The sequence below is a fragment of the Ruditapes philippinarum genome, unplaced genomic scaffold, assembly GCF_026571515.1.
Source record: "Ruditapes philippinarum isolate M1 unplaced genomic scaffold, ASM2657151v2 ctg3660_1_1_1_1, whole genome shotgun sequence".
Taxonomy (NCBI): Eukaryota; Metazoa; Mollusca; class Bivalvia; order Venerida; family Veneridae; genus Ruditapes; species Ruditapes philippinarum.
Genome location: NW_026859966.1, coordinates 112,972 through 127,120, shown reverse-complemented (window position 1 = coordinate 127,120; position 14,149 = coordinate 112,972). Strand labels below are relative to the sequence as shown.

The window sequence follows — 14,149 nt, the reverse complement described above, 5'->3', positions numbered from 1 at the left end:
CGCGTTATGTAACAAGTGTTGAGAGGAAATCCAATTTTAATGAATTTAAAAGAATCCAATTTTAATGAATTTAAAAGAATCCAATGGTTATAAATTTAAGAGAATCCAATTTTAAAGAATTTAAAAGAATCCAGTGTTGATAAATATAAAAAAATCCTATTTTAATGAATTTAAAAGAATCCAATGTTAATGAATTTAAGATAATCCAATTTTAATTAATATAAAAGAATCCGATATTAATAAATTTAAGAGAATCCAATGTTGATAAATTTAAGAGAATCCAATGTTAATGAATTTTAGAGAATCCAATTTTAATGAATTTTAAATAATCCAATGTTAAATAAATTTAAAATTATTAAAATTAGATAAAATTATTATGTTAATAAATTTAAGAGAATCCAATGTTAATAAATTTAAGAGAATCCAATGTTAATAAATTTAAGAGAATCCAATGTTACTGAACTTTTTATCTCAATTTTCCATTTAATTTGTTTTATTGGTTAAATTTTGAAGAAGAAAAAATACAATTGTACAAAGAGGTAGGTGGGGTTAGAAAATATTGACTTAATTTTTTTTTAACATTTAAGGAGCTGAACTAATAAAGATTCAAAAGCCTAAATTTAAATAGTTTCCAAAGCTTTTATTAAATGACATTTAGCCCATTATTTCTGTCTAAAATGCAAAAATTTCAATAAAGTATAAAATAATAACTTACAGGTAAAGAGTTGTTGCCCTTTAAAGACACAAAATGTTTCTAACATAAAAACATGAACAAGCTATGCAGAAAAGAAATAAACATTTTAGGCATTTCAACAAAATTCTGAAGATTTTAATGTGTAATGTGTTTCTTTTAATCCTTTAATGGTGATGTTGTTACAAATGAGATTTTTTTTTACTCAAAGATTTGTGTGGGTGGGACTTGGAGATTGAATTTGCTGAACCGCAAGCCTCTCGCCAGTCTTTTTGTTGTAGCTCTTCAAGGGGACATAATTATTGTAAAGCATATGAAAGGTCTTCTTTAGTCTTACTTATTTCATACACTAAGTGTTGAATAACTGTAAATTCATTCACTGAATTTCATGTGTGGGAAATTTCGTAGTTTTGTCACAAAGTATATTTTTGTGGGTTCTTAATTTGTGAACTGTTTTTTTTGCCAAAAGAAAAAAATTATATAAAGTGATTCAAAATAATCTTACAGCGGACGAAATGAATTTTTGTTGAAACTTAAATTTGTGGATTGAAATCTTCACTAAAAACCATACATGTGAACTCTCCCACTTTTAGCGGGAGACTCCCATTTTTTGCAGTCATATTTTCAAATATTTTTCTTAAAATAAAGGGTATTTTCACAAATTAAAGAAATTTTCCTATTTTTGATGTCAGAACTTCCTTCTTTGTTTATTGCAAATTCTAAAGTCTCCCTCTTTTTGAAGAAAAATCTCCCACTTGATCATCAAAAAAAGTTCACATGTTTGACCAATACCACGAAAATTAGATCCCAACAAATAATAAAGGGTTTGAGTCTCGGTCAGGCTGCACATTTTTCTCACCCTGTGACAAAAACAAATAATCAAACAAACAGACAGACAATTTTTTTCCTACATCACTTTATGATTGAAAACCCCATAATAGTGACAGTGTGGCTGAAAACTCAGCCTTGAAAAAGATAAAACATGTTATATTACTACCTACAAGCATCATGTGTCACTAACTTGATACAAAGTAGTTTTCAAACAGGTATCATTTTGTGTAATTAAGGATTTGAATTTCAGTTATTTTGTGTGAAGTAAGCACATCTGTTTAAAAATAAAATAGTTGGTGAAAAAGAAAGAACAAAGCACTGTGGGTTTGGTTTATTTGTTGGATGTTTGAACTGACAGGAAATGAATCATTCCTGTAAACACTGCAACAAAAGGATGGATTTTCTGAGTGTTTGAATGTTTTAATGGAATTTAAATGAGTTTTATGAAAAATTACCAAGGGATCTACGTTTCATTTTACCAAAGGATGTTGAAATGAGTTAGAAATTAGTGTGTAAAAAAACAGATGTTATTAAATGATAACAGAGAGACCAGCGGCAAGTAATACTGAATTTAAGTATTGGTTACTGTTTATTAGTAAGCATTTACAAAAATAAATTGGTCAAGAATGGCACAGTTGTTCGACTGCTGTAATTTTGTAAATGTTTACTTTTGAACACTAACCAAGTAATGGTTTTATAAACTGTCGATTTACTACACTAATTAACAGTTTGCCAATTTATTAAAGTAAATGTGTTACGATTCATCTGAAATATTGCAATTCTATTGGACCAAAAAAAGTTTCAAACTCTAAACAATTGTAGATTGAACACTACATGGTAGTTAGACACTATTAAGAAAAAAATTAAAAAAATGTTTTTTTAACAGTTTAAAAGAAGTAATGTTTGATCAATTTCATCTGTTTAAGACATTAAAAATATTCTTTTTCTTGTTAGCGTCAAACTAACTGAGTTGTTGATCTACTTTTATTATGCACTTCCAGATAAATGCGACGTTTAAATGAACGGTTAAATAAATGCTATTATAGACAGTTTATGCAACATGATGGATATCTAAATTTTGGTATAGGGAGTCACTTTGGTCATGTTTCAGTAATTGATCCACTCTATTTTATTTCTTAAATTATCTCATTGGTTAATATAACATCTTGATTGATCGTTCGAAAAAAGAAAATTAGTTCATTCACTGAAACAAATGATATACTAAAACTATTGAATTGTTTGCTTTTGAAGTCATGAATTATTTGTTTTAAAGCCTCGTTTGTCATGCCTTATTCTTAATAATTGTAGGACAGACTTTATAATGAGCTATGATTTTGGAAATAATTTTCTTGGAACAAACAATTTTGTTGTCATATGTTATGAAGTGCCGTAGCTCGTTTACAGCCTGAAGTTTGAAGTTTTTTTTTTCTCTATCAGTAGTTGATATGAAATAATTTTTCATGATGTCAGTGGTTATAGAAGTTTGCGGAGTGATTGAGGGAGGTGGGGGATGGGGAATGTTGAGATGATTTGATCTAACTTCATATCTATATATCCACATATGCACTTTCACTTGGGGTGTGGAACTCAATTGCAAAACGCATTTAAATTCCAAGTAAAATGTAAATTTGTCAATCCTAGCACATGTGTACTTATCATATACATGTATATATAAAAAAAACAAAAAAAAACCTTAATATAAGCTGCTTTGAAAAAAAATTCATATTTCAACATCTATATTAATTAAAAGCGTTTTGAACTCCACACCCCAAGTGTCTGTGCACATATGTAGCTTCCAGTTAGTATTTGAAATTCCACATATGTAGTTCAGGATCTGTATCCATAGCTTTGGATCTGTATCCATAATTCCACATTATGTAGCTTTGATACAAAGAAGGGATCTGTGTTAATAAGATGTAAATATTTTTCAGGTCCAACAACAAGTAATCCTGAAGATGCTGATCAAACGATCGACTACAAGTTCGCTCAACAAGAGTTGATGATGAAAGAGTTTAGTAATGATCCTATATCAGAAGCTATATGTGCAGTAGAGAAACAGTACGAGGAAGATAAACAAGGTACGTATGATAAAACTACCAACATTTTTAGTTGTTTTTTATTTGAGCCGCGCCATGACTTAACCAACGTACTGGGTTTGCGACCAGCATGGATTCAGACCAGCCTGCGCATCCGTGCAGTCTGATCAGGATCCATGCTGTTCGCTTACAAACCCTATAACAAGTAGAGAAACTGATAGCGAACAGCATGGATCCTGATCAGACTGCGCAGGTGCACAGGCTGGTCTGGATCCATGCTGGTCGCAAACCCATTATTTTGGTTCTGTTGTGACGTGGCTCATTTGTTATCTCTAATTTTAGTATGATAAGAATGTATATTAAATGGAAAAATATGTCCTCTGAGCCATGAAACTTGTAGTTGTCACAGTTTCTTATTTACCACATATTAGAACAAGTAAATGACATAATAGAACAAGAGTAATGATGTATTAGAATAAGTGTAATGACCTATTAGAACAAGTGTATTGACATATAAGAACAACTATTTGACATATAAGAACAAGCATATGACAGATTGGAACAAGTGTAGTGGTGTATTAGAACAAGTGTAATAACAAATTAGAACAAGTGTAATGATTTATTAGAACAAATGTAATGACATAGAACAAGTATATGACATATTAGAACAAGTGTAAAGATGTATTAGAACAAGTATATGACATATTAGAGCAAGTGTAATGGTGTATTAGAACAAGTGTAATGACATATTAGAACAAGTGCAATGATGTAGTAGAACAAGTATAATGACATATTAGAACAAGTATAATGACCTACTGAAACATTATTAATATTTGTGATGTATATCTTATTTGGAACTGCCATTTTCTGAAATTTTCTCTGGTGGAATTATTAAAAGCAATTGTATTGCAATTTTTTTTTTCCCTCTCTTTCTTTGTCAGTTTGATATCCAAGTAAGTAAATGCAATATTATTATCAAAGAAAAATTTAGCTAGTGAAAAAAAAGGTCAGAAAATTTTGATATTGAAATTGAGCATGTCTATTTCAATTAAAATGTAATAAAGCTCTTGGGGGAGAAAACATAAAATAAAAATCTTCCTAGCTTGAAGACAGCATAAAAAATGAGCTTTTAGAATTGAAAATTATTCATGAAGAAAACAAGGAAATTAAAATCGGACTAAAATACTGATGGAATTGTGGGAGAATTGTTCTTGATGGAGAAATACGAAATGAACTGGAATATAGTGGGAATAAAGAAAAACGCGTCTTGGAGGTATTGCGACTAGAAAACCTATCGTTGTCATGTTGAATTGCTTTAGAGTTAAAGACAGGCCAAATTGACACTTGAATCTTTAAATATTTCTACAAAACATTATCATATTCTGTTTCAAATCTGGGCAAAGGTTAGAATAAATGATTTATAGGATTTTTACAATGTTAAGAGGCTATATCTGGAAAATTGGAAAATGCCAAGGCAGATCGGAGCAAAATTTGCTAATACAATCAATCGTTAGGTTTAGAATTGGCCAAAAAATTGAACCTGTTCAAATTTGGTTAAATTTTCTTTTTGAGTAAATCTAGCCAGCTAAAATGCTTTCACTGGATATATCAATCACATTTAGTTGACATGGTTTTTGTCAATCGGAAATATTTTTGTCTCTCGCCAAGTATTCCTCATTCATCGAGCGGATACAAATTCTCAGAATTACAAAATATTTTGAGAGGGAATTGTTTCAGTGATATTGTGCATAGTGTTTAAATGTTATTAAATGATGAGATATTTCAGTGAAATGTTCTAAGAAGTCGCTCATTTTCTCCATTTTTGCATTTTTTTTAATTAAATAAAAAAGACCATTTTCTGTTTTTAGCTCGATTATTTTAAGAATAGGAGAGCTGTTGTACTCACCTTGGTGTCTGCGTCACACTTTAGTTAAGTTTTTTCATGCAAGTTGTGATCTTCAAAACTACTGAAGGGAATAGGTTGAAACTTCACATACATATTTGAGAGCAAAAATAGGAGGTCACTATCCAAGGCCCAATTAAGCCTTAAAATAAATTTCAACAGAATTACAAGTGTATGGCCATTTTTTAACTTTGAAAATTCTACATTATACAGGCTCTTGTATACAATCAAGCATTGTAGTTGAGCAAGCTATCCTACCAGCAGCTCTTGATGGGGAAAAATTATGGAATATACCGGTATAACAATGTATTGAACCTGTATGTTCCTCCAAATGATTCTGTGAAGTAATATAATGATGGGTCTGTCCTTCTTTTCTTTCTGTCACATTATCTTACAATTTAAAGGGACTCCACTGAGTTTTTTTGACATAACATGTCTGATAATAATTTGTTGAGAAAAATGTTCCATTTAATGTAGATCTAGACCAATAACTTGAGTACAAAATTTCAGTTCATTTGCTCATTCCATTTTTCCAGAATAATAATCCTAATTATGAAAATTTAGCCAAAATTGAAAAGCATTGCATTCAAATATTTCACGTTTTTTACGCTTTAAAACCTGAGTGGAGTTCCTTTAACCTTTTACCTACTGGTAACAACTGAATCTACCCATCTGACCATGGTTAACAATCCTGTTTGTACATATTTATACCCCCAAAAACGAAGTTTGGGGGGGTATATAGGAGTCACCCGGTGGTCGGTCGGTCGGTCGGTCCAGACGTCTGTTGCATTTTCCTTGTCCGGAGCATAACTTGAAAACTAAAGGTTGGAATTCAATATAACTACATACAATGGTCAAGCACATTGAGAGGAAGTGCAGTGCACAAGAACCATAACTCTATCTTGACTAATTACAGAGTTATTGCCCTTTGTTACTTTTCCTTGTCCGGGGCATAACTTGAAAACTACTGGTTGGAATTCAAAACAACTTCATACAATTGTCAAACACAATAAGGGGAAGTGCAGTGCACAAGAACCATAACTCTATCTAAAGTAATTACAGAGTTATTGCCCTTTGTTGCTTTTCCATTGTATTTTTTTTGTCCAGACCATAACTTGAAGACTAATAGTTTGAATTCAAAATAACTTCATACAATGGTCAAGCACATTGAGAGGAAGTGCAGTGCATAAGAACCATAACTTTATCTTGACTAATTACAGAGTTATTGCCCTTTGTTACTTTTCCTTGTCCGGGGCATAATTTGAAAACAACTGGTTGGAATTCAAAACAACTTCATACAATTGTCAAACACAATAAGGGGAAGTGCAGTGCACAAGAACCATAACTCTGTCTAAAGTAATTACAGAGTTATTGCCCTTTGTTGCTTTTCCATTGCATTTTTTTTTGTATGGACAATAACTTGAAGACTAATAGTTTAAATTCAAAATAACTACATACAATGGTCAAGCACATTGAGAGGAAGTGCAGTGCACAAGAACCATAACTCTATCTTGACTAATTACAGAGTTATTGCCCTTTGTTACTTTTCCTTGTCCGGGGCATAACTTGAAAACTACTGGTTGGAATTCAAAACAACTTCATACAATTGTCAAACACAATAAGGGGAAGTGCAGTGCACAAGAACCAAAACTCTATCTAAAGTAATTACAGAGTTATTGCCCTTTGTTGCTTTTCCATTGCATTTTTTTGTCCGGACCATAACTTGAAGACTAATAGTTTGAATTCAAAATAACTACATACAATGGTCAAGCACATTGAGAGGAAGTGCAGTGCACAAGAACCATAACTCTATCTTGACTAATTACAGAGTTATTGCCCTTTGTTTCTTTTCCTTGTCCGGGGCATAACTTGAAAACTATTGGTTGGAATTCAAAACAACTTCATACAATTGTCAAACACAATAAGGGGAAGTGCAGTGCACAAGAAGCCTAACTCTATCTAAAGTAATTACAGAGTTATTGCCCTTTAATGCTTTTCCATTGCTTTTTTTTTTGTCCGGACCATAACTTGAAGACTAATGGTTGGAATTCAATAAAATTTCATACAATGGTCAAGCACATTGAGAGGAAGTGCAGTGCATAAGAACCATAACTTTGTCTTGACTAATTACAGAGTTATTGCCCTTTTTTCCTTTTCCTTGTCCAGGGCATAATTTGAAAACAACTGGTTGGAATTCAAAACAACTTCATAAAATTGTCAAACACAATAAAGGGAAGTGCAGTGCACAAGAACCATAACTCTTTCTAAAGTAATTAAAGAGTTATTGCCCTTTGTTACTTTTCCATTGATTTTTTTGTCCGTTCCATAACTTCAAGACTAATGGTTGGAATTCAATATAACTACATACAATGGTCAAGCACATTGAGAGGAAGTGCAGTGCATAAGAACCATAACTCTATCTTGACTAATTACAGAGTTATTGCCCTTTGTTACTTTTCCTTGTCCGGGGCATAACTTGAAAAATACTGGTTGGAATTCAAAACAACTTCATACAATTGTCAAACACAATAAGGGGAAGTGCAGTACACAAGAACCATAACTCTATCTAAAGTAATTACAGAGTTATTGCCCTTTGTTACTTTTCCATTGCCTTATTTGTCTGGACCATAACTTGAAGACTAATGGTCGAAATTCAATATAACTTCATACAATGGTAAAGCACATTGAGAGAAAGTGCAGTGCACAAGAACCATAACTCCATCTTGACTAATTACAGAGTTATTGCCCTTTGTTACTTTTCCTTGTCCAGAGCATAACTTGAAAACTTAGTAACTGTTTGGAATTCAATACAACTTCATACAGTTGTCAAAGGAAGTGCAGTGCAGGAGCATAACTTAAAACGTACTGGTTGGAATTCAAAACAACTTCATACAATGGTCAAGCACAATAAGAGGAAGTGCAGTGCACAAGAACTATAACTCTATCTTCAGTATTTATAGAGTCATTGCCCTTTGTTCCTTTTCTTTGTCTTTTGGACTTATTACAGAGTAATTCAATTAAACTTTATCAATGGCCAACCACATTGAAAGGAAATGCAACATATAAGAACCACAACTATCTTTAATTGCCCACAACCATAACTCTATATTTCAAATCTTTTACAAGGTATTCTGTTACTAGTAACATCCTGATTTCCGAAGCAGTCTTGTGGGGGTATAAATCACATTTAGTGATAGTTCTAGTTTAAAATTTTCCCCAGATTGAAAAATGAACAAGTCTAGTTTAGATAATTAGGGTGGTAAGGGTTATGCAAGTTAAGCCGTGTGATCTGTTGTTCATCTGCTTCTTAGTTTGGTTAATGTAGGTCATATTTCGGTGGTTGGTCAACTTTGACCCGTGTTCCTAGATAACTAACCAGGTAACCATTAATCGCCAACTGCTCCGCAAGTGACTGACTGCTATTTATTCCCACATGATTTCTGAATCAGCGATGAGTGGCAAACGACCATTTAACACAATGTCTGTGAATGAGTATTAAAATCAGACAAATATCTTTTAGATTTCTAATACAATTATGTACACTTTAACAACATTAACAACGGCTCTACGAATTTTGGGTGGTATAAATTTGAAACAGATGAGATGAGCTGCACGTATAGGGAAGAGATTATCGCCTAACCCTGTTATTTCTGTAACAAAAAAAAACAACAAAAAACAGAAACCAATTTAAAACAGCCTAGCATATTGATTTTACATCAAGCATATTATATTATCCAGTAAAACAATGAACATTTGTTGTAGTTTTTGTAGATTAAAGATATATGGTCAAATTGTATTGATAAGCTCAAAGTTGATGTTTTAAAAAAAAGCAACTTGGTTTAAATATCCATTTAATCTTGTGTTGAACAGACTTTGATACTTGAAATATACATTAAAAGTATAAGAAATTGCTATATATAAATAACAGCAAACTCCATATTTTTTTATTATTTCGGTAGCGCTGTCAAAATAGTTGTTGTGCATATATCATCAGCTGAATATTTTTAACACAGTTTCTTGTTCAATTTCTTCTAAATGTGAAGAATGACCCAAAATTGAAAAAGCACTGCAACGCTTTTCACTCAAAAATGCGCAAAGAATAGCACACAAAAAATTAATGTTTTAATTTGTTTCTGAGTATATTTCTGAATCATCTTTTGCATATCTTTCTGTCTGTATTAAAGTAGTCTTACTGTTATGCATTCCCGCCAAAAGATCTTTTAACATTGGTCAATATCATGATTATTGAAATCGGTCATTACCGGAACGTTATTTTTCACAATCTTTGGTATTCAATAATTTTTTAACTGTTTATAACCGGAATTTAGTACATAGTACATAGCAATAAAGGATAAGCGATTGTAAATAATCTAATGCCCAATAATGTTCCGGAAATAACTTAATGGTACGATATTGGGCGATGTTAATTTTTTTTTTTTTGCGGGGGGGGGGGGGGGGGGGGAAACAGTATAACTATCTTAAGTGCCCAGCTGATCCCTGAAAGAAATTCAAATTTTCTTTTTCATCTTAGTGGGGTTCCTTTAATAGTCTATTTAAGGCCCATTAATTTCTAACAAGTTAATTATTAACCATACAGCTGAGCCATGACTTTTGCCTCTTTCTTGTTTTGGCAATTAGTATAATTATAGTGATTAAGTATTTTGTATGGAAGAGAAAGTACAACTTCAGGTTTAGGTTTTGCTACCTTTATTATACTGTGTTAATTTCTTCAGGTGATATGTAAGTTCTAAATTCATTATTACAGCACTATAAAACGCATGTTTGCCCTTTCTACGGAAGTAAAAACCTAATCATTTCTAAGGCTGAATGTGCCTTTAACAACCAATTAGCAGACTGCTTCAATTGTAAATTCAAAGAAAACGGAAACCCTTAACAAAATTACAGCTGGGTAATAGTTCTTTTAAGGTTACTGTATTGTTTCCAATTAACACCCACTTTCTAATTAGCCCCCCCCCCCCATCCACCACCACGTTTCGTAGCAAAAAATCGTACAATATAAATTTAGAATCTATAATAAAAATGCAATGCAAAAATTTAAAAGTAACAATGACAAAAATGTAAAATCATTAAAAACTTAATCCTGTATTACATATTATATATTATAATATTATTATGTCATAATAATGACTTTCATAATTGAACATATTAATTATAGTTCTAATTAGTGGAAACCCCCCCACCCACCTTTTGAAAAAAATGCAGGCGTTTTATGGAGATAATGTTATATGGGTCTCTTTTGCTGAAATTTTTGCGAAATATGAGGAACTTGAAAGGCTTGTCTCTTGCAGTGACATCCAAAACTGTGAATTTTGTATCTTAACTGCCGGGCTTTCTAAGGCAATTTTATTGCTGATTTATATTTCTGCATGTTCTGGTTTTAATTACGTGAGTTAAATTAAATGGATTTAAATTTTGATAGAATCATGGCATGCTAAAGGAGATTATAACCACTTGAAATTAAATCTCATTTGAGTAGCTTAGAGGAGGATATTTGATTATCATCTTATTATTGCCTTTTAATTCCTGAGAGAAAATCAGCATCTTCTTTGAATGAGATTTTATCCTATTGATGTTTTTTTGTCCCCTTCATGTTGACAGTTATTTGTTGCTCCACTTTTTCGGAGAAAAAGCAGAGCTTTTTGTCGTGACCTACTTAGCAGCATTGGTGTTCAATGTTATTGGCTAAACAATTTTAGTTTATTCACTTCAATACTTGTAATCTATGTTATACATTGAAACTTAATATGCAGGGGCACTTTGAGGAGTTCTATCTGTCAGACTCATTTTCAGATTTAAAGATCAAAGGTCAAGGCCATTATAGGATCTGTAACCACTATAGGATCTGTAATATCAAAGCATAAAATTGGTTATTAAATGAAAGTGCATTGAGTTTGGAATTTAAACCCTTTCATTTGTTTAAATTTTATAAAATCCGCTGCTTGTAAAACCCTTTTTTTGTGAAAAAAAGGTAAAAGGTACTGTCCCTCTGACCCCAAAAATTAAAAAATTGGAATTTTAATCAAACAAATTTAGCATGATTATGTTGACTTCCCTAAATGTGGGATTTTCTTTTTTATAATTATATTTATTTATATAATAATATAATATAATTTTACTCCATCAATGCCGAAAATTTAAAAATTTTTTTTAATGAATTTCCTTTGAACTCCTCAAAAAGCATTTTTGTGCTTCTTCATAAATTCAATTGGTTACCTTCCTGAATATGTTAGTCTATATTGTATTTTGCTTTGGTTAATGTTTAATATATAAGTATATAATATAAGTACATAAATGTTTTGTTTTTGTTTTCAGTGGCTCTAGAACAACAGCGTCAGATGTACGAGCGTCAGATGCAACAATTACGTTACCAGCTTATGTCACCAGGTACACCATCCATGCCATTCCCGCCTGTTATGACCCCTACCGGTGTACAAAGTGGAATACAAAGGAAATATCAACAGTGGGCACAAGAAAGGTAACTCTTATTCACTGTTGTATAATTGTCGTTAGAAGGATATTTCTTTTATACCCCTACATGTATTTATAACATGTATTTATAGAACAATAGCTTCATTGCTAACCTTGACCTTAAAATAGGGGTTCGATGGTATCGAAGGGCAAATCTCCTATGTGATAATTAGTTTCAAACATTGAGTGTGATTGTAATGCCTCTCATGGCTGATTTAGAAAATGTATGAGAGTAGTATTTGGTCAGTTTTGTTATAAAATTGGTAATTACCGGTTAGAACTGGAAAAACCAGTTAGGTGGATCGACTTCCGAGATACGACCAAAACATCTGTTAAAAAAGGCCTTAGAAATATGTAAAACAAAGAAAAAACACAATGTATCAAAATACATTAAGTGGAGCATGGCTAGACTTAAGATTTTTTGTGTCCGCAGCTATTTTTAACATAATGATTTTACCCGATATTATTTCTTCAATATTTATGTTTTCTCTATGAAATCATGTTAGGGTTTGGGTAAGAGGGTTATGGGTTAGGGTTAGGAATTTTTAAAAAAGGATTTTGCTATGGACAGATTCTAAAAGTGCTCTTTGGAGTATATGTTTGATGATAATAGTTTTGGGACACATTTGGACGAGTTTCACTCAAACTGAGCATGTGGGTGTATGGTGAAGGTGTATAGGGTTTTTTTTATTCTCTCTCAAATACAGTAAACAAAATCAACAACATTCTGCTAGTTAACTTCAGCAGACGGTAATTGGAAATTAAGGGCAATAAATTTCATGTTCATTTTCCCCGCTTTATCGGAAAGATCGGTTTTTAAAACAATATGTAGAATGAGAGAGATTGATGCTGCAAAAACAAGGGACATATTTTATCTATTCGTATCCATTAATAGCAAAGAATTGACTTTCCGGTGAAAATTTGAAGTTAGTTATTTGATTTCTTGTGATTTAATGCCATTGCATACATGAATAAAGGTTTAAAATTGGTTATTGAATTTTGAACATGGGACATCCATGTTTTATATTGATGGGAAGTTATGGTTTTCTTTTATGTCTCTATAGAATGGTTTATGAAATGATGATTGCTGTACTCAAATGTTTAGTTAAAGTGAGTTATGCACCTTGAATTAATTTTATTTACTGATTTAAGATTTCATGGTCCTTATTTTGAGGGATTGACATGTAGCTTTTTCATATAGTAAGTGAAAAATAAGCCCAAAAATTATTTATATGAAACGCCTTATAAGAAGTACAGATTAAGAGAATTACTATTTTGAGGAAAAGGTAGCTGGAATAGAATCATTTGTATCTCTTCTGTTATGAAGAAAAGGTTGACCAATTATGATTGCTGTTACAGACGCTTTCGGGAGTATTTGTATAGATATAAATGCAGAATTAAAACTGTTCTAAAGAATTTCTTTGCACATTAGAATTTGATGACAGAAATATTTAGAGTGAACAAAAAAGTTTAGAAAAAGTCTATATGAAAACTTTCTAAATTGACCTTAATGTAGCTCCTTATTCATACATTTTAAAAATTATCAACATGAAACTTGGAATACTTGCTTATAATAACATGGTACAGTTTTATGACAAGGAGCTTAATTTTTGGAGTTACGGACCCTTTTAACTTCAGAATTTTTGTCAGAATTTGTTATTAAGAGACAAATGTTAACACTGCATGCAGTGTTCTTGTATTAATTTTGCTGCATTTTTATAGAGATAAGATGTTCAAGCACAGTCTGTCGATGCTACGTGAGGAAGTTGTTAAAGCGAACTCATTGGTGCGTGAAGCTAATTTTCTAGCGGAGGAGATGGGGAAACAGACGGAATTCCATGTCACTTTACAAATTCCAGCATCCAATCTAAGTCCAAATAGACGGGTAAGATTTGTTATTTTCAACAATTTTTCTAATGTTAAAGGTGTTAAAGTCAATATAGTAACAGAGCAGTCCTTGGTCTAGTTTTAAAATTGAATAACTTAATAGGATCGAGATTTGACAAAAACATTGAAATAATTTCAATTATAAATTACAAGTAGTCCCTTTCAGGGGCTTGCTTTGTATCTAGTGATTTATATTTAAAATGAAAATCAGAATCGAAATTGTAGAAGAACAGAAAATGAACTTGTTAGTTTCCATGTCATGTCTTTGACATGAACCTCTGCTTTGAGAGAGGAAAATTATTGGAAAAAAAA

The 14,149-nt window shown here is 31.7% G+C and overlaps 1 protein-coding gene across 1 annotated transcript in view; it reads left to right on the top strand.

The window, feature by feature from the left end:
• LOC132758444 (kinesin-like protein KIF13A) overlaps positions 1–14,149 on the top strand; it is a gene marked incomplete at its 5' end in the record, with an annotated part of 69,662 nt that overhangs the window by 3,486 nt on the left and 52,027 nt on the right. Inside the window, 3 exons of the mRNA XM_060750118.1 lie at positions 3,454–3,600; positions 11,795–11,957; positions 13,673–13,835. Of these exons, the coding sequence (XP_060606101.1) occupies positions 3,454–3,600; positions 11,795–11,957; positions 13,673–13,835 (473 nt within the window). The remainder of the gene's footprint in view (positions 1–3,453; positions 3,601–11,794; positions 11,958–13,672; positions 13,836–14,149) is intronic.